This window comes from Lytechinus pictus, chromosome 5 (genome assembly GCF_037042905.1).
Source record: "Lytechinus pictus isolate F3 Inbred chromosome 5, Lp3.0, whole genome shotgun sequence".
Classification (NCBI taxonomy): domain Eukaryota; kingdom Metazoa; phylum Echinodermata; class Echinoidea; order Temnopleuroida; family Toxopneustidae; genus Lytechinus; species Lytechinus pictus.
The window spans coordinates 53,229,064-53,251,176 of NC_087249.1; the positions used below are offsets into that span (position 1 = coordinate 53,229,064).

A 22,113-nucleotide genomic window follows, 5' to 3' on the forward strand; every position below is an offset into this window, starting at 1 on the left:
TTATCCTCTTCATTAGTCACTAAAACAGTCCTATAAGTTCCTTTTCACGCTAAACCTACTATACTAAAAATTTTGGCTCGCGCTTCGCGCTCGCATTGTTTAGTTAGATACTTATCTTTGTTCATGATTATAAAAACTGCTCAGAATCTTCAGGTCTAAGGACACGAAATATCAAAGAATTTGAGCTCACGCTTTGCGCTCGCATTATATATCAAGACCAAATGAGATACCTTATATCTTGTTCATAACAATAAAAACTAACAAATACTTAAAACATCAGTCTTTAGTTAGGACTACCCCATGAAAAACCAACCCCCCCAAAAAAAACCCCAGATTATAGCTACCAATAGAGAAAAATGTTGATGAAAATATTTTTCGGCCCCCCCCCCCTATTGGTGAAAGCTGGATCTGCCCCTGCACACGCACACATATAGTTACTATTGCAAATGTTAAATTATTATTCATACATTGTACGCGCTATGGTACTTTTTGTTTTTAGCGCCTCTAAATGTCCATTATTATTCTTATTATTATTCAAAAAGATAACAGAATTAAGCAATTCAATTTCAGACTGTTACATTAAACATTACCTTCTAGAGACAATTTGTACAAGTGGAAAGTTTTAAATACAAATCAATGCGAAATCTGTAATGAAATCGAGACCATTTGTCATTTTCTGTGTTTTGGGGGGTAAAAATATTAAAGTTTATTGGAAAATTATATCGAGGATGATTTATTCTATTTTTAAAGAAGAAATGGCGATAACTACGTTTAACATGTTTAGAATTCATTACCTATTCTGTTAAATTATGTAAATCTCTTAATCTGTTTAAACGTGCATGTCTCTGGGACAAAACACTTCTAAACGCGGCTTTCCTTTTATTGTAATCTGGATTTGTTTTCTCCTCTCTTTCTTGGACTTATTCACAGTTATGTTATGATTATTATTGTTCTTGTTCATGTGTGAATTTTACATGTATCTATTTCTTTTGAGGTTTTTAGTATGGGGCAGATTTATACAAGCAGTTGTACTTTCTTTGACCCTCCACATGTGAGATATCTTTTAATTTCAATGATTTGAATATATTTTTTTAATTGTGGAAATATAGTTGAATTGAATTTGAATTCAATCATCTCAAATTGCTTATTGCGCAGATATCCATAAGACACCATCTTCCTGATGTATGGAACTCTCTATAAAAAGAAGCTCATCTCTTTACTCATTTAAGGCAAAAGTTAAATTTATCATTGTCAGAATATTTGAAGTATATTTGCTGTGTCAGTATATCATGTATTCATTAAAGCACTTTCCCTTTGATTTAATCATTACCAAATACTCCACCATGACAACCATCATCATCATCATCACCATCATCATCACAATCATCACCATCATCATCACAATCATCACCATCATCATCATCATCATAATCATCATCATCATCATCACCACCATCATCATCATCATCACCATCATTATCATCATCATCATCATTATCACCATAATCATCATCAACATCATCATCATCATCATCATTATCACCATAATCATCATCAACATCATCATCATCACCATCATCATCATCACCACCACCATCATCATCACCACCATCATCATCATCATCACCATCATCATCATCATCATTATCACCATCATCATCATTATCACCATCAGCATCTCCTTATGCACGTCCCTTATCTTCACCATTGTCACCATCATCCTCATCCTAGTCATCTTAAAATTTAGTAATATTAAAATAATGAACAGATTTATAAATGTTTAATTAATTTAATGACTTTTAATCAGGGGTTGTCATTTTTTCAATCAATCTGCTTAATATAATGACAACCCTTCTCTTGCAAATTTTGACTGTTCAAATTTTTAGTTGATCACATTTGTTTAGAATAACATTTCATTTATTTCGTTTTTTGTATGATACATGCAAAAAAAACAAGCAGTAACTATTACTAACCAATATATTATGCTTGTGATCACTAGCGTACCTACGGGGGGGGGGCAGAGGGGGCAGACTGCCCCCCCTGACGAGTCACAACCCATGCAAGGGACATATCCCTGTCCCCTCTGACGAGTCTTGAAGACCTTTTTTTTTTTGGCTTGTCAAAATTTGTTCTGGTACGAAATCCTTTATTTGTGGTTGAAGACCTTTTTTTTTTTTTGCTTGTCAAATTTTTGGGCGGACGAATTTGCCCCCCCTGTGAAAAATCCTGGGTACGCCACTGCTTGTGATGAAAAATGTATTATTTATTTATTTATTTATCTATTCATTCAAAACGGTCTATTTCAACAAGGGTATCTATAGTGGCTGAAAAGCCGAATTGCATAACCCTTTACAATCATTTACATAAAAATACAATCAAAATCAAATAAAAAAGCTCAATTTACAAAAATTCTACATCATAAGAAAATTCTACATCATAAATGTTATGAATGCAGAAAAAAAAACAATAATATGCTTAATTCTACTACAATAAATTTATTACCGCTCTCTATTTGTAAATGCAAATAAAGCATTTTTTTATTCTGAGATGAAACTTGTACAATTCCTGTAATTGCAATCTTTAGCTTGTTTCAATTATCACAATCAGAATATTATACTAGTAAAAAGGGCTTAGCCAACCATTAAAAAAAATCTACGCAGTACAATGAATATATAAGCAATAATTTAACGTAAAGATTGCATTATTCACTGCATTGATTAGTCTCCTCACTACAGCACTGAACTCGTTTTATTTATCACTGTTTATAATAAATTGAAATTGAATTTAATTGAATTGAGATATCAATCGACGTAAATTTTAATCATCATCTTATTTCCACATATAACGATCATCACCTAGCAATTTGCTGAGTTCCTTGTTTGGTTCTGCATAAAAATCTAGAAGCAGTTGTCGTGTTTCATTCATCATAGGGCCTACCTTCTCCTTCCTACGAGCTCCTGAATTTGCAATCTCATGAGAACAAATATTCCTTAATGTTTCGACTGGTAGGCTATCTGTGAAGGACGGGGGTGGGGGGGGGGCATGGAATATAAAGGCAATGATAATAATGATAATAATAATAATAATAATAATATTAATAATAACAATAATAATAATAATAACAACAGCATTCATAATAATGATAATAATAATAATAATACATGATAATAATAATTTTGATAATAATACTTGTTATGCAGCGCTTAACACTTACTATATCATTAGTCTCTAAGCATTCTATACTAATTCAGCAAAAGAATCCTGGCCTTAGCAGAGCAGATGTTATACGCGCACTGCGTTTCAAGGATTAAATAGCATGCAGGTACCCATTATTCGCATACATTCGTAATTCCGAAGCTTCGCTATTCCGAAGGTTCGGATATTCCGAAGGTTCGTTATTCCGGAGGTTCGTATTTCCGAAGGTTCGTAATTCCGAAGGTTTGTTAGTCCGAAAACGAAGTGAGGTTCGTAATTCCGAAGGTTCGTTAATCCCAAAAAGAAATGAGGTTCGTAATTCCGAAGGTTCGTTAGTCCGAAAACTAAATGATTAACTAACCTTATTTCGTTTTCGGACTAACGAACCTTCGGAACAACGAACCTTATTTCGTTTTCGGATTATCGAACCTTCGGAATAACGAACCTTCGGAATAACGCCACAAATGTTCGGATTAACGAACCCTTTTACGTTTTCGGATTAACGAACATCGAGGTATAGGCAATTAGCGTGTTTCGGAATTACGAACCTTCGGAATAAAGAACCTTCGGAATTACGAACCTTCGGAATTACGAAGTGTAACCCCCATTATTTACCACACCTGGGGCCTGTTGCATAAAACTTTTTTCCTGAGAAAACTCAGGTTGTTTTTACTGGAGTTTTTGGCAGAAATCAGACTAACCTTAGTTTCCAGTTTTTACCAGAGTTTTCTCAGGAAAAAAGTTTTATGCAACAGGCCCCAGGTGTGGTAAATAATGGGGGTTACACTTCGTAATTCCGAAGGTTCGTAATTCCAAGAAATTTACCCACATTGTGCTGTACTCGTCAACCCAGGGGCCCATTGCATAAAACTTTTTACCTGAGAAAACTCAGGTTGTTTTTACTGGAGTTTTTGGCAGAAATCAGACTAACCTTAGTTTCCAGTTTTTACCAGAGTTTTCTCAGGTAAAAAGTTTTATGCAATGGGCCCCTGGGTTGACGAGTACAGCACAATGTGGGTAAATTTCTTGCTTATAAGGAAAACACGCCATGGCTTGGACTAGAACCCAAGATTAAAAGAAGATATTCATGGACTGGCCACTATTATAGACCACGCAGTCCCATTTCCTTTATTTGTATATAATACTCATAAAACTTGACCAGCTGCACATGCTTAAAGTGCTTGGTTAACATTGGTTTGACTTTTAAAAAATCTGAGCTAGAAGGTTACACTTGTCACCTGTGTCTGTGATATGTTACAAAAATGAAGCCCAGTAAAAATTGCGTTCGAAAATAATTATTTAGTGCTTCAAAAATTGAAATATAAAGTGACCGAAAACACCATCTTAATTTCATCCCATACACTTATGTGTACTATTTAGGCGTCTATAAGACGCCTATTTACAAAATCGGGGTTTGTCTTGTAGTTTTAGCTTTTCATTCTCAATAATGGTTGTTTTCAGGGTTTATTAGTTCTAATACATGCACTTGTACACATGTTACATCTTGGTTTGAGAATTTTTTAAATCGGCTGCTCACAAAGTTAAACAATACCTTTAACTGGCCAATTTACACAAATTAATGAAATACAATATAAAACGGCAAATGTACGAAAACGGAATTGCAGTATTTTATATCAAAACTTAAGTCTAATTAAGAAATAAAATTATCTCATAAATCGAAGATTGATGAAGAGAATGATAAAAACAGGGAGAGAGAGAGAGAGAGAGGGGGGGGGGGGAGGGAGGGGGAAGGGCATAAAAAAGAAAGAATAATTTGAGTGAAGTAGAAAGAAAAAGTGAAATTGGTGAAGAGCAGGAGCTGCCCTCTACGTTAGTTGATGTGCTCTAAATACTTACCAAGCTCTAAAAACTTCAATATTTCAGAATAGACCTTTGTGCAATTTTCTTTCCAACTATCAAGTCGATGAATGTGCAGCTGTTCGCGTGGAAATACCTTCAACCAGTCTCGAATGAAAACATGATATAGTCCGATATGTAGTGGCTGGGGATAGAAAAATAATAATCAATGTTTACAATGATGATGATAGTCCAATTCGGATTGGATGTTATTTTATGGTAATTTCTTAGTGTTATTTAATGGTAATCTCTTAGTGCAATTTCATACCACAAGACAAAAATGTGTACCGAATTTTATGAGAATTTGGTGAGGATTGATGAAGTAGTTGGAACAGCAAGATTTTACCTAATTTTCATAATGTGATACCATGGCAAAACGATTTCCAAAATACGCAAAATATAATATGTCTTGCACGTCCTCACCTCAAGATCAATGTGTGAGCCAAATTTCATGAGAATCGGTTAAAACTGAGGAAGTAGTTCGTATCGGCCGAAAGATTTGCTACGGACCGACCGACCGCCCGAAAGGGCGATGATTCGTTTTAACCAAATAATAAGAAAACCTCCAGTAATCTCAGAAGACTGCGGTAAATAATGTATAGGCCCATTGACAAGCAAAAAAAAAAAAAAAAAGGTTATCAACCAAAAATTTAGGGGGGGTCGTCCCCCACCTAAAATTTAGGGGGGGGGACACGTCCCCCCCCCTCCCGCTTCCGCCGCCTACGTATAGGCCTAAAGCTTGGCAAGGGTATACATTTTGTAAGGGAATTAATCTTTAGTAGCATTTTTGGTATACAGAATAGTGGTCTTAATTATTGGTAAGACCACTTATATATATATATATATATATATGAACTTGGTTCAAAAAGAAAATTATCAAATTTCACAAGCGCACTACACGAATTCTACTCCGTCAAAATTAACACAAATTTGACACAGGCTAGCTTCAATAATCTTTACGCACGTGTCAATAATTAACAGATTGGTTTAATCAGAAAGAGGCTGCAGCCCCTCAAATCAATTGATTCCGGAATCCAAAGTCACAAAATGGCAAAAGGATCAGATGAGAGATCCCCGGGGGGGGGGGGGGCACTCGACCAAAAAAGTGGTAGGGGTGTGCCGCGGCTGAGACAAAAAACGGGGGCCTTGGAGCGGGCTTATTGTAAAAAGGAGGGTCCTCGGAACGGGCTTCGGAACGACAAATGTTTGTAAAAACGGGGGTACTTGGAACGGATCGCCAGCGTGTGAGTTTGTACGCATCCCTATGGAACGGGCATGCGTGCCTGATGCAGCTAGCCCGGCGGCACGGCCGCCGAGTGCGCTCGCGCAGAGGCGATGGTCGGACAGCGCTCTCGGCCGCTTTTCACCAAAATTGCAGCTTCAATGCGACCGGAACGGCGTAACGAAAAATATGCGACGCTTTGGAGCGGATTTCTGTCTTCCTTTTTTCTCGATAAGAAGAAAATGCTATGCCTTGGAACGGCTTTCTTTGTTCTTTTTCTCAATAAGACAAAAATGCTATGCCTTGGATCGGAAATTTGAGTGTAAAAATGGGGGTCCCCTCCGCGGCACATACCCACTATGCATTATATACTGAGTGCCCCCCCCCCCCGGGGAGAGATCATCCGGGGGGGGGTTACTCAGTATAATTAATGTATGATACGTATGTGCCGCGGGTGAGACCCCCATTTTCAGCCTATTCCGTTCCAGAGCATCACCAATTCAGAGAGCCATAGAAATTCCAATTTTTTCCCGTTTCGGAGACCCTCAAATTTGTGATTTCTCGCTCCAGAGAGCGCCCGTCGTGATCTACTCAGCCGGTCAGAGCGGCGAGCTCGATCGACGCGGATCCACTATGCCGGCCCGCCGCGGCTCCCCGCGCCCGCAGCTACTAGTAACTTGCGCAGGGCCGATATGAATCTAGCAAGACGCGCGCGTGTTTTGCGCCTAGACGATCTAATGAATTCCGGAGACCCCCGTTTTTTTTTATATAGTCCGTTCCAGATCATTGCACTTTTAGCAATCGTTGAGCCGTTCCGGAGACCCCCATTTTTAGACCAAGATTTATAGTTCCAGAGCCCCCTATTTACGAGTTGGCGCGGCACATAGGTATCATTAATTTTTATAATTCGAGTAGGCCTACCCCCCTCCCCCGGGAACATCCCTTGGTGACTTATTCTTATTCCGTCTCCTTTTAGCCAAATCGGTGTAAAGTTTGGGTGGACTTGGCATTTAATTTATCATATTCTTTACCTACAGAAATTAATCGAATAATACCTCACCACAAATTCACGATCATTTCTCGCGTAAGAACATGCACGTGCACTCAGCTTTGTCCGACATGTTTTATATATTTTAATTTCCGCAAGTACGCCTTCATGAAATTGTTGGGGAGATCCTTTGTTATTATAGAAGTGACAATAATGAGAATACAATCTGTAGGCAAAAAAAATGATGATAGTGGTGGTGGAAGCAGTGGAGTAACAACTGGATGAGGGAAGGAGGCGGGGGGGGGGTGCTGCCTTAAGAATTCCGGTGGGGGGGAAATAAAACAGGCTAGGGGCCAGATGAAAGAAAAAAAAAAGAAAGAGAAAAAAGAAAGAAAGAAAGGAAGAAAGAAAGACAGACAGAAAGAAAGGGAAATGGAGAGGAAAGGAAGAAGGGGAAAGAGGGAGAAGAAACGGGAAAGGAACAGGGAAAGAAAGACAAGAAGAAGAAAGGGAAACGTGAAGAAAAGAGGGAGAGGGACGAAAAGAACAGAATGCGAGAGAAAACCCCCTGATCGTCCCGGAACACTAATAAACATGATGAGGGGAGCAAAGGGGGGGGGGGGGGGAGGGTTGACTACAGGGCCCTTGGAACTTTTTTAAACAGGGATTGCTGAAGTAATTAGACAAGCAAAAATGAAAAAATAAAAAGGGCTTTCATTAAAATGATAATAATAATAATGGTAACATTTATAGAGCGCTTTAAACGGGTGTTTCAAAGCGCACAGGTGGGCTGACTAAAGTAAACAATGAACCCATTAAAAAACACCTATGCTAGTGTTGAGAAAAGGTGATTTTTTGAAAATTACAACAGAGGTAGCATTTTGAATATGGGTTAGGAGCTTGTTTCACAGTGCAGGGGCAATAACAGAAAAGGCACGATCACCGGATCTGGTCTTTGTGCATATGCGAGGGCCGTGGTTTGAAGACTGTAGTCAACCCCCCCCCCCCTTTGCTCCCCTCATCATGTTTAAGAGTCAATATTTTAAGTCACAGATTAAGTCTAACTCGAATGATTACAAAAGTATGTGGAAATGCATACGTCATCTGATCCCTAAACTACGTGTTGCACTCCCAAGTGCATTACATATTAATGGTCAAACTTATCAAGATGACGTTAGCATATCCAATGCCTTTAATGATTACCTTATTAATCTTAATGCAAGAGACCCGGGGGGGCCACTTCCATTGACGAGTGGATATCATGCGCGACCACGGGGTCTTGAAAAGCACCCTAAACACGTATTTTCCATATTCTAAAAATGCACCCCTTAACAAGTATTGGCGTGTGAAACCCTACCCTTAACAAGTATTGGAAACAAATACTATTGGCAAGTATTCCCAGAACTGAGCCCCTAAACAAGTACAGCGATGTATTTTCCATATTCTGAAAATGCACCCCTTAACAAGTATTGGAAACAAAACGATACTCTTAGCAAGTATTCCCTGAAATGAACCCCTAAACAAGTACAGAGATATTTTATTGTTATGTCACGCGTCCGTCGGTCGTCGGTTTTACCTTAAGACACCATTATTTTGGTTTAGTACGGCCCCACCTTCCACATCTCGCGCCTGAATCGGACTCTAAACACGTAGTGTTGGGGCAAAAAGGACATCCTTCATAAAACATTTTGATTTTGTTTTAATCATCCCTGCATATTTGACCCTAAACACGTATATTTTTCCGAGCGAAATAGATACCCTTTTTTCAATATTTTTGTGTTTTTGACACCCTTATCACGTTACGTACGTAACGTGCCCTATCTTGAAAAAGACATCCTTTTTACGTGTTTTTTTGGTCGCGCATGGTATCCACTCGTCAATGTAAGTGGCCCCCCCGGGGCAAGAGAACAGCTACCAAATGTTACAAACGTTGATCCAGGTAACTGTTCTTCAATATTATCCAATAGTCACCTTAATATGTGTGCTTCTACCTTGGGTGTTTTTGAATTTGACCAAATTGATTGTGATTCTGTTAAAAAAATAATTTCAACTTTAGATATTTCTAAAGCAACCGGGGTAGATGAAATAAGTGTAAAATTACTTAAGAGTGCCGGAAATGAAATTATTACGTTCCTCACTGAATTGATAAATTTATCATTCAATAGTGGCACCTTTCCTGATGAATGGAAACAGGCAAAGATGCTCCCCTTATTTAAGAAAGGAGATGTAAATTCGATGACCAATTACCGTCCGATATCGATACTTCCCGCTGTCAGTAAAATTATCGAACGAATAGTACACAAACAACTTTATGACTTTTTAATTGCAAATGATGTTTTAACAGAAGTACAGTTCGGGTTCAGACCATGTCACTCGACGACCTCAGCACTAGGCGCACTTACTGAGTCATGGCTAAAAGCCATCGATGAAGGACTGGTAGTTGGTGCTCTTTTTATAGATCTAAGGCGTGCATTCGACACGGTAGATACATCTATAATGTTAAATAAACTACAGCTTATAGGATTGTCCCCTATTGCATTGTCGTGGTTTAATTCATACCTATCAAATAGAAAGCAACATGTTGTAATTAGACAATCTAATTCTGATCAACTTATTTTAAATCAGGGCGTACCTCAAGGGTCGATACTGGGACCCCTCTTATTTTTGATATACATCAATGACATGGTAAAAGTGGTAAAGAATGGGAGTCTTATCATGTACGCCGATGATACTACTTTGTATTGTACAGGTTCTTCTCTTAATGAAATTCAAATAAAATTACAGGAAGACATAAATAACATCCATCATTGGATAGTTAATAACAAATTAGGTTTAAATGTAGACAAAACTAAATTCATCCTTATTGGAAGTAAACCAAAAATAAATTCTTTTGGAGTTGAAGGCATCTCTTTAACCTATGACGGGACAGAGATAGAGCATTGCTCCAGTATAAAATGTCTCGGAGTAGTTATTGACCAGAACCTTATGTGGAATGATCATGTTAACTCTGTTTGCAAAAAGGTATTTGCGGGTCTGGCAATGATAAAACGAATCCGTCCATTTATAGACAATGACACTATAAAATTATTATATAATTGTTTAATCCAATCGCAAATGGACTATTGCTGCGAAATTTGGGGAAACCGTTCAAAAACGCAGACCAACAAAATCATTAAACTTCAAAAACGGGCTGCGAGACTTATTCTAAATTGCAACATGTACACTCCTTCTAAAGATATGTTTACGGAGTTAAAATGGTTACCATTTTATCAACGTGTCAAATATTTCAGATGTGTCTTCATGTATAAATGCATTCACAACTTATCTGCTGACTACTTTGGCAAGTTTTTTCTCCAACTTGGTGAATTTCACCAAATTAACACCCGACAATCAGCAAGAGGCGATCTCGTACTCCCTAAATGTCGCACAGAATACCGTAAAAACGCATTATGCTATGACGGTCCTTCCCTATATAATAACCTACCAACTGAAATAAGATCTCAAATTAGCCTTGCATCATTTAAATTTCATTTGAAGAAGCATTTAGCATTAGCTAATCATGACCCTTCTTTTTAAGCTGCACCTCATTAACTTACGTAATTTACATTCGGCCCTCTATTTTTATTATTTTGTTCGACTCACAACTTCAGCTTACTTTCTTAATTTTACAGATTTTGGCTAATTGTAATTGTAACAATACACGTCTTATAACTTTCACGTCATCTGCTTTTTAAATAATTGTACTTTTATTGTCAATTGTATGTTTCATTATTTCCTTCACATGTACTTACTAATTTATTTATGCCTCTCTTATGTTATGATGTTGCTATGTAAATGAATTGTTATAACTGTTGTGTTATGCTATGTACACTGTCACAGGGCCCCATGGGAGACCAACACATTGTTGAATGGGCTTCCCTGTTTTTAAATAAATAAATAAATAAATAAAATATGAAAAAAAAAACGAGTGGAGGGATCTGACTGACGACGAGGAACGAAGGGAAACACTTCGGTGCCATATTATGATTAATTTTGTAGACAATAAGAAGAATCTTGAAGGTTATGCGAAAATGTGCCGGAAGCCATAGAGAGATCGTAAAATAGGGGAGATGTGTTCATTTTGCTTGGTTAGAGTATGGAGCTATTCTGTTAATAGCTAAATGGTTAGAGTTACCATTCTTGCTGCCCATTGGGTACCGAGTAATTTAACAAGCAAAAAATAAAAGTTTTCACTAAAATGACAAACTGAAGGTCAGTTTGGTCCGGAGAAATTCGACAAGCAAAAAAAAAAAAACCCAAAACGAAAACAAATATAGGTCAATCTCCTTACATTTATCAATTTTGCCACCTTTACCAGAATTACAGGGTTTTCTGCCTATTGGGGAAAAATTGAATCACAATTGTTTGTAAAGTCTACAGAAACTCGATAAATTTCATACAACAGCGGTCACAAGCGTTAAACTTCACGTTGAAGCACTAGTGCATTTATTGAGTGTGTTTGTGTGTGTGTGTGGGGGGGGGGGCTCCCTCAAAAGTTTCACAACCAAGAAAAATTAAAATGAAGGAGAAACAGAAATGAAACGAAAAGGATAAAATAGGATATTATTGGTTACGTATAATTTCAATATAATGTATCATAAAGAATTTCATTATATATAGAAAGGTCAAAAAAATTATCTCACGTACCCTCGCTCGTAATAAAAAAAAATAAATTTTCCCACATTACCCATGCCATGCCCCCTAAAAACTGTGGGTTCATGCGCTTGCGAGATTCAGCCATTAAAGGGGTACCCCAGGCTGAAAATAATTATATCTAGATAAATAGAGTAAAATCCACTGAGCAAAATGCCGGAAATGTCACTAAAGTGTGATACCAAAGAAAGTGATTGAAATCTCAGGTTAAGCATAATTTTTAGAAACAGTAATACATGTATGCACATCGTCATGAATATTATATATATAAACTTGGTTCCAAAAGAAAATTATCAAACTATGCAAGCGCACTAATTCCACTCCGTCAAAATTAACAAAATGTTGACACAGGCTAGCTTCAGTAATCTTTACTAAGCACGTGTCAATAATTAAGAGATTGGTAGAATCACAAGGAGGCTGCAGCCCCTCAAATCAATTGATTCCGGAATCAAAAGCCCGGGGGGGGGGGGCACTCAGTATATAATGCATAGTGGGTATGTGCCGCGGAGGGGACCCCCAATTTTACACTCAAATTTCCGTTCCAAGGCATAGCACTGTTGTCTTATTGAGAAAAAAAACAAAGAAAGCCGCTCCAAAGCATAGCATTTTCTTCTTATCGAGAAAAAAGAAGAAAGAAATCCGCTCCAAAGCTTCGCATATTTTCCGTTACGACGTTCCAGCCGTATTGATCTGCTACAATAATTAATGAGCCGCAATTTTGGTGAAAAGCGGCCGCCGCAGAGCGCTGTCCGACCATCGCATCTGCGCTAGCGCACCCGGCGCCCGTGCCGCCGGGCCTGCTGCATGCACGTATGCCCGTTCCATGGGGTGAAACCACAATCACACGCAGGCGACCCATTCCAAGGACCCCCGTTTTCACAAACATTTGTCGTTCCGAAGCCCGTTCCGAGGACCCTCCTTTTTACAATAAGCCCGCTCCAAGGCCGGCCCCCGTTTTTTGTCTCGCCCGCGGCACATACCCACTACTTGTTTGGTCGAGTGCCCCTCCCGGGATCAAAAGTCACAAAATGGCAAAAGGATCAGATGAGAGAACATCCCTTGGAGACTTATTCTTATTCCGTCTCCTTTTAGCCAAATCGGTGTTAAGTTTTACCTAGATAAATGAATCGAATAATACCTCACCGCAAATCCAGTGTAAGAACATGCACGTGCACTCAGCTTTGTCCGACATGTTTTATATATTTCAATTTTCGCAAGTACCATTTCATGAAATTGTTGGGGAGATCCTTCTATATTATTGAAGTGACAATAATGAGAATACAATCTGTAGGCAAAAAAGTGATGATAGTGGTGGTGAAAGCAGTGGAGTAACAACTGGACGAGGGGAGGTGGGGGGGGGGGTGCTGCCTTAAGAATTCCGGTGGGGGGAAATAAAACAGGAGAAGGGGCCCGATTAAAGAAAGAAAGAAAGAAGGAAAGAAGGAAAGAAAGAAAGAAAGGAAGGAAGGGAAATGGAGAGAAAAGGAAGAAGGGGAAAGAGGGGAAAAGAAAAGGGAAAAGAACAGGGAAAGAAAGAAAAGAAGGAGAAGAAACGGGAAACGTGAAGAAAAGAGGGAGAGGGACGAAAAGAACAGAATGCGAGAGAAACACCCCTGATCGTCCCGGAATACTAATAAACATGATAAATGAGGGGAGCAAAGGGGGGGGGTTGACTACAGGGCCCTGGGAACTTTTTTAAACAGGGATTGCTGAAGTAATTAGACAAGCAAAAATGAAAAAAATAAAAAAGGGCTTTCATTAAAATGATAATAATTAATAATAATGGTAACATTTATAGAGCGCTTTAAACGGGTGTTTCAAAGCGCACAGGTGGGCTGACTAAAGTAAACAATGAACCCATTAAAAAAACACCTATGCTAGTGTTGAGAAAAGGTGATTTTTTTTTAAATTACAATAGAGGTAGCATTTTGAATATGGGTTAGGAGCTTGTTCCACAGTGCAGGGGCAATAACAGAAAAGGCACGATCACCGGATCTGGTCTTTGTGCGAGGGCCGTGGTTTGAATACTTATATAAAAAAAAAAAAAAAAGATAAGCGAAGGGATCTGACTGACGACGAGGAACGCCTTTACGAAGGTAGACTAGGTCTTAGAGATACTTTGGTGCCATATTATGATTAATTTTGTAGACAATGAGAAGAATCTTGAAGGTTATGCGAGAGTGTACCGGAAGCCACGGACAGATCATAACATAGGGGAGATGATTGTGTTCATTTTGCTTAGTTAGAGTAACCATTCTTGCTGGCAATTGGGTCCCGAGTAATTTAACAAGCAAAAAAAAACAAACAAACAAACAAAACAAATGTAGGTCAATTTCCTTACATTTATCCATTTTGCCACTTCACCAGAATTACAGGGTTTTCTGCCTATTGGGGAAAAAAATTGAATCACCATTGTTTATGAAGTCTACAGAAACTCGATAAATTTCATACAATAGCGGTCACAAGCGTTAGGCTTTACGTTGAAGCACTAGTGCACTTATTGAGTGTGTGTGTGTGTGTGGGGGGGGGGGGCTCCCTCAAAAGTTTTACAACCAAGAAAAATAAAATGAGGAGAAACAGGAATGAAACGAAAAGGATGAAATAGGATATTATTGGTTACATATAATTTCAATATTATGTATCATAAAGAATTTCATTACAGAAAGGTCAAAAAATTTCTCTCACGTACCCTCGCTCGTGATTTTGTTTTTTCCACATTTCCCATGCCGTGCCCCCTCAAAACTGTGGGTTCATTAAGTCACTGCGCTTGCGAGATTCAGCCATTAAAGGGGTACCCCAGGCTGAAAATAATTATCGAGTAAAATTCACTGAGAAAAATGCCGAAAATGTCATTGAAGTCTGATACCAAATAAAGAAAGTGATTGAAATCTCAGGTTTAGCAACATTTTGAGAAACAGTGATACATGACTGCACGTCGCGACTTCATGAATATTCAGTAGGTGGGGTGGTAATGTCACATTCCCACTTTTTTTTTGTTATTACATTTTCATTTCATTTCATTTATTCCAAATTCTTGTAAAAACATATAATACAATCAATATGCAACAAATGACTTATGAATAAAAATACCAAGAATATGGGGGAGCCAGCAGAGGCCATTGGCCTTTCATAGACGGGGGTCCAACACCATAGTGAATAGTACAAAATAAAGATCAGTTAGTGTGCTTTTACTATCTATACAATTTACTCTTAAACGTGTGTGTTTTTATGTATAGTTAGTTTATTATTCATTAGTGCATAAGGTTTTTGTTGTTGTTATAACATGTATGTAGGCAGTTCTGTAAGCGTATTGTGTTTGTATATTAACTTGTATATATGTTAATAAATATATAAAGAAAAAAAAAGAGAGCTGGGGGTATATATGTAATTGTGATGGGCAAATTGTATACATTACTAGATACTTAAGATTACTTCATGATATATTTTTTTATATTTTCTTTTAAATGAGGCAGTAGATGGGGACATTTTAATGTCAACTGGTATTGCATTCCAAGTTATTACTCCAAAATATTTCACTGACTTTCGTGAAGTGAAGTCTGATATTTTAGCAGAGGAATATACAGATCATTGGCATTTCTAGTCTGGTGTGGGTGAACATCCTTTGTTATTTGAAACATATCATTACAAATGTGGAGTGACAAGTTTTTTTTATTATACATATACATAATTGATGCAACTTGCAATTCGTGTATATATGGAAAATTCAATTTTCTAAAAAGAGGATCAGAGGGAGTTCTTGGGTGAGAGTTTGTAATTGCACGTATTGCCCTTTTTTGTTATACATACTCATTATTAAGAAGAGTTTTAGCACAATGTCCCCAAGTCAAAGTACAATACGATACAGAGGAAGAATAATAGCATTACATATATTGAGTAATATTTTCAAAGGAATTAAATGTTATATTCTGTACAATATACCAACTGCACACGAGATCTTCCGCAGGATAGCATTAACGTGATGAGCCCAAGTAAGATTTCCATCAATTGTCACTCCAAGAAATGTGGTATTTGAAACCTGTTGTATATGAAAATCGTTAATTGTAACGTCACAAATTTGTGCAGATAGCTTTTATTTTGTTTGTTTGAATATCATATAATTTGTTTTTGTTGTTGTTGAGAATTTACAAGTAATTTGTTAGCCAACAAGTGGAATGCCTCTGTCTCACCTGCATCACGCGATTCAAAATAGCAGCAGTGCTGACTTTGAAAACTACTATAAAATAATTATTCACAAAAAACACCATTCATATGATACAATACTACGTTCATTGACATTTGACCTTGATCATGTGACCTAAAACTTGTCAGTGATACTTGATTACCCCTATATCCACATTTTATACACTATATCTATAAACTTTGAAAGTTATGACAGCAATCTAATAATTACCTCTAAAATGGCCAAAGTTCAATAAACTTAAATGACCTTTGACTTTGGTTATGTGACCTGAAACTCGCATGAGATGTTCAATGATACTTGATGATACTTATGTCCAAGTTTTATCAACTAGACCAATATACTTACAGAGTTATGATGGTAATTCAACAAATACCCCAACATGGCCAAAGTTCATTGAACTTGAATGACCTTTGACCTTGGTCACGTGACCTGAAACTCGGACAGGATGTTCAAAGATATTTGATTACTCTTATGGTCAAGTTTCATGAATCAGATCGATAAACTTTCAAAATTATGCTGTCATTTCAAAAACTTAACCTTAAGTTAAGATTTTGATGTTGATTCCCCCAACATGGTCTAAGTTCATTGACCCTAAATGACATTTGACCTTTATATCTATAAATTTTGAAAGTTATGACAGCAATCTAATAATTACCTCTAAAATGGCCAAAGTTCAATAAACTTAAATGACCTTTGACTTTGGTCATGTGACCTGAAACTCGCATGAGATGTTCAATGATACTTGATGACACTTATGTCCAAGTTTTATCAACTAGACCAATATACTTACAGAGTTATGATGGTAATTCAACAGATACCCCATTATGGCCAAAGTTCATTGACCTTTGAAGTTGGTCATGTGACCTGAAATTCGCACAGGATGTTTAGTGATACTTGATTACTCTTATGTCCAAGTTTTATGAACTAGACCAATAAACTTTCAAAGTTATGATGGTAATTCAACAAATACCCCCAATTTGGCCAAAGTTCATTGACCCTAAATGACCTTTGACCTTAATCATGTGACCTGAAACTGGCACAGGATGTTTGATGATACTTGATTAATCTTATGTCCAAGTTTCATGAACTAGGTCTATATACTTTCTAAGTTATGCTGTCATTTCAAAAACTTAACCTTAAGTTAAGATTTTGATGTTGATTCCCCCAACATGGTCTAAGTTCATTGACCCTAAATGACCTTTGACTTTGATCATGTGACCTGAAACTCAAGCAGAATGTTCAGTAATACTTGATTAATCTTACAGCCAAGTTTCATGAACTAGGTCTATATACTTTCTAAGTTATGCTGTCATTTCAAAAACTTAACCTTAGGTTAAGATTTGGTGTTGACGCCGCCGCCGCCGTCGGAAAAGCGGCGCTTATAGTCTCACTCTGCTTTGGTATTTCAGAAGTGATTATATTTCATTTACGTTTTTGCCCGCTACAAAAAGATTAGCGTCGTCTGGGAATATGATTGGACAAAACTTAGGGCTTGCATATTGCATATCGTTAACATATAATTAAAAAAAATGACGGGCCCAAAATGGATCCCATCGGAACAACTGTGCTAAGTGTTAACAGACTAGAATTAATACCATCTATACAGACAAATTGTTTTCTATTTTATAAATAGCTTTTTATCGATGCTAAAGAAATTCCTCTAAATCCATAAAATTGCAACTTCTGTAATAAAATACATGTAGTCATAATTATTTCATATTTTTTCATACATGAGTTTATGACCTGTCCCCCTTGAAATGAAATAAGTTGCAGCAATGAATATCTAATACATTAAATCGATTTAATTAAGATCTAGGAGGACAAGTTTGAATAGATATAATTTCATGTAATAAAATACAAAAGAACAAGTGGGGATATGACTTGATGAGCTTGCTCAGAATATTCATGAAAACATGCATGCCTAGAACTGTTTCACCAAAATAATGCACATTTTCAAAATGTCATAACTTTATCATTCCATGTCCAATTTTGATAAAACTTTTAGTGTTTTGTTTATTCTTTATCTGTACAAATCATAGAATGTTCAGCCTGGAATACCCCTTTAAGATAATTTCACCATGTGGACGCCTCTACAAAATAAAAGTTCACAGTGAGTTCACACAGTGCACTATGTGAAAATGTGATTCTCACATATAAATCAGTGAAAGTGATTTCACATTGTGCTCCACACTATTAACACACCGTGGTTCACAATGGTAGACACCGTCTTTTTTTTTCTAGTTTAGCTTCAACCGACCTTGAGACCGGGTCTCGAATTGTTACGATGAGCTTTGCCGTTGGGTGTGCCGCAAAAAGAACGTCCGCTGCAGTACATTTCGGACCATCATAATTGTTGCCGTAGAACCTTCTCCAGTTATCAAATTCATAGATAGTTGTCGGAGATCCATCCGCTGAAAGAAATGCATAAATTGCAACAATATTATTGTAATGATGCCGATGATGATGACAATAATAATAATAATAATGATAATAGTTATAGTAGTAGTTATGATAATAATGATAAATATAGCAATGATGATACAACACAATTATATTCACTTTATAGTCAAGCAAATCAATATTCTGTAACAAAAAATATCTGTCCCCATTCACGTTGTACATACTTTATGGGCCTATGGCGGTCATTTGGAATTTCAAAATGCATTTCAAAATGCAGTATTTATCACCTATATGGCAAAAGGAACGATACAATTTGTTATAAATCACGCTTAATAGTTTACTCATAGATGGTAATTTGTTCATTCTCGTGAAAATTAGTTTTCCCATTCGCACTGCCACTATACAGTTAGGGTCTACTACGGCCAGTCTGAATTTTAAAATAGAGCATGTATCACCTACATGGCAAACGGAATGATATGTCGCGTTAGAAATCATGTTGCCAGACAATATTTTACTCATACATTACAATAATTATGTATTTTATACTCAAGCAAAGCCAAATTCTGTCAAAATAATTTTTGATCCCATTCAAATTGGACGTAGCCTTATACCGTTATTACATATGGCGTCCAAGATGTTAAATCTTAAAATTCCGCATTTCATATCTTGCATGACAAAATAAATTTGTTAGAAATACTGTTTTCAGAAAATATTTTACCCATAGATAACGATTATATGAATTTTATGTTTCTAACTTATTATTTTCCTCCATTCATATTCTACTTTATATGGCATACAGGGCAGGGGCAGCGGAAACAGGGGGGGGGGGGCTGCGGGGGCTCTAAAACCGTGTACAAAGACGTTAAAATTACCATCTGAATTTTTGCATGGTCAGCCCCCCACACTTTCGGCCCAAACCCCACTTTCAAAACAGTTCCGCGGGCTGCAGGGGTCTGTTGTGGCAATTTTGAATATTGCGAAATGAAGATTTTTTTTATCCAAAATCATGTTTTCAGAGAGTATTTCACTCCAGTGTCATAACTACAGGCACTTCACAGTCAATATGACATTGTGTGCATATATTTTTTTTTATTTCCGTGGGTGATTTTACATTGGTGGCCACATTGGATTTTGCCAAAATTTAGAGGAAAATGCTCGAGGCTACGTGAGTTGCATCACTCAGACTTGGATTCACCACCTTCAAATTGATAATGAAACAATCATAAAACATCGTGTATATCGAAAAAAAAACCCAAACAATGTCATGCATTGCAACAAAGTCATCTAGCCTGCAAAGGGTAGTATCCTTCTACTGTTGTTAAGGTTTGTAAAGACGTAGCTGTGTTAGATCTTTCCCCGGGGGGGGGGGGGGGGTTCAAATGTATTGTTGTATACACGCGTGGCCAAATTATTTCCAAACACCCCCTAAACAAGTTTTTCTCTGTGTGCAAAATAACCTCCTAAACAAGTTTTTCGAAGGTTTTATTTACACATTTTGGTCCCTAAACAAGTTGTCGCCAGAATATGACCCCGGGGAATAGGCTTGGGGGAAAAAAACATACCATAAACACATTTGGCTTGTCTTAAAAAAAGCTTTGAAAAAAAAAACATACCCTAAATACGTTTGACCCTGCGATTGACCATTGACCAGTTTTTCAAAACTACCCCTTTTTTGAAAAAAAAAATCAGCACGTGCAGATTGATCCCCCCGGGATCTTTGGCGGTAGCTCTGTAGTCTGCTGTGCAAACTCGAGTTAAGGGTCTGAATGTGCAGCCTATGATGCCTTGTGTATTGGAGACCCTCTCTGTTTAATAAGTGCTAGTCTGTGCCTTGTTACGCTTAATACGCCCTATGTGGTCACCGAGTTAAGGGGCAAAGAGGCCTTTATCACATGTTAATATATCGGCAATTTTTTTCAATCACTACGCATAATCACCACGCTTTATATAACACAGAGAATCTTTAGTCAAAAAACTGAAATGACAAAACAGCCTTTGTCGTAAATCAGAGAATAACAAAAGAAGTGTCGTCCTGTACCTTGGACAAACACCATAAATGCATGTTTTGTTCTGTCCGAATCTTTAGGTTTGGTCACAATTCAGAGCGGCGATCGACCGATTAGTTATACCGAGGTTTTTTACCTGACTGCCAAGAAAGCACGAATGCCTGTAAGCAAGCAACCAGGGGACCAACGGCGTACGGTCCCCCCCCCCCCCGAGGGATCTGGTAATGAGCGTAAATACTTTACCAAAGGGCACTAGCGCACCACTTAGGAATCGAACCCGGGTCACCGGAATCCGAAACCCCCGCTCTACCGACTGAGCTATCGTAGCCTGCTTGAGCGCCGCTTGAATTCAGGCATCGCCCAACGATTTTTGTAGAAGTCGAGTGGGCTGTAAAGACTTCAAGGTGGTCGAGCAGTGCCCTGTCGATTAGCAATTACTCAAGCCCAAATCTGGGTTAAATCGGGGAACTTTTCTGTTTGGCATCCGAGTCAATTTAAGTAATAGCCCGACCGATCTAGAATTCGTGGCGAGATCATCGAGCAATCTCTGAGCGGTCGGCAACCAGCCGGTGACCGCTCGACAGCCTTTGATCCAAAGAGTTCATTTTTTTACCTAAATCGGTCGACGGTGACAGCTCAATTACGTCGGCGCTCGGACGGCGACCAACCGGGCACCGAGCGTATTTAGGATGGCGAGTGAAAAGTGAGCAGGCGCCGCAAGAATTTTAACTCCGTGCTAAATCTTGAGCGGCGACCGAGTGATGCCCCCAAAACCAGTGGTGCCCGGACGAAATTGGCTAAAAACTCGCCGCCCGGTCGCCGAGCAGGCAAATTTTTTTTTAGTTGTGACCTTAGTGTTCCGGTTCACCAACTTTCGACGAAAACCTCTCAGCTGTCTATTGTGATTGGACTTGCATTAATAAAATGAATTGATGCGGTGTAGTCTACGAAAATAGATATCGGCATTTCCCCTCCCCCCCCCCCAAAAAAAAAAAAAAAAAAAAAAAAAAAAAAAAACCATGACAAGCAAAAAGGTATATTTTGTAATTAAATAAAAGTAAAAAAATGTCTGCACTTAAAAACCAACAACAAAAAACCCCAAACCAAACAACACAAAAACAACGACCCTCAGGGCCTTATTTTCATCAATCATTTCATTCAATAATGACGGGATATATCACCTAAAAGTTCTAAACCTGTTGCACCCCAATGGCTGCTTGACATGCTAAACTACTCTCTGAGTGAAAACACAATGCCACAAAATATGGCGGAAATGAAGTGTAGTCGCCTTACTCAAACCAGGTAAGAACACAGCCAGCCAAAAGAGACCATTTTCTCTGTCACACATACAAGCTCTTTGAAAGGCTCATACACAAAATCTTGCTCCATTTGTGGATTAGCTCCTCATTTCGGAACAGGCAGGATTCAGGCCAGGAAAGCCTTGTACTAGTCAACTGCTGAATCAGACACAGTATATTGACGACGGATTTGACAAAGGGCTGATAACTGGAGCAGCCTTCGTAGACCGACCTCTCTGTAACTTATGACACTA

At 37.9% G+C, this 22,113-nt stretch overlaps 1 protein-coding gene across 3 annotated transcripts in view; it reads right to left on the reverse strand.

Annotated features, from left to right (window-relative positions):
• Window positions 1-1,782: 1,782 nt before the first annotated feature.
• Window positions 1,783-22,113, reverse strand: part of LOC129261274 (carbohydrate sulfotransferase 15-like) — a 47,164-nt gene continuing 26,833 nt past the window's right edge. The window contains exons 6-9 of one of the 3 annotated variants that reach the window (XM_064099241.1): window positions 18,413-18,566; window positions 7,335-7,488; window positions 5,053-5,197; window positions 1,783-3,014 (exon numbers count right to left, since the gene is read on the reverse strand). In XM_064099241.1, the coding sequence (XP_063955311.1) occupies window positions 2,830-3,014; window positions 5,053-5,197; window positions 7,335-7,488; window positions 18,413-18,566 (638 nt within the window). In that variant the 3' untranslated portion in view covers window positions 1,783-2,829. Of the gene's footprint in view, window positions 3,015-5,052; window positions 5,198-7,334; window positions 7,489-13,027; window positions 13,240-18,283; window positions 18,567-22,113 lie in introns of those variants that run through there. The other 2 variants (XM_064099242.1, XM_064099243.1) reach the window with 2 other exon arrangements.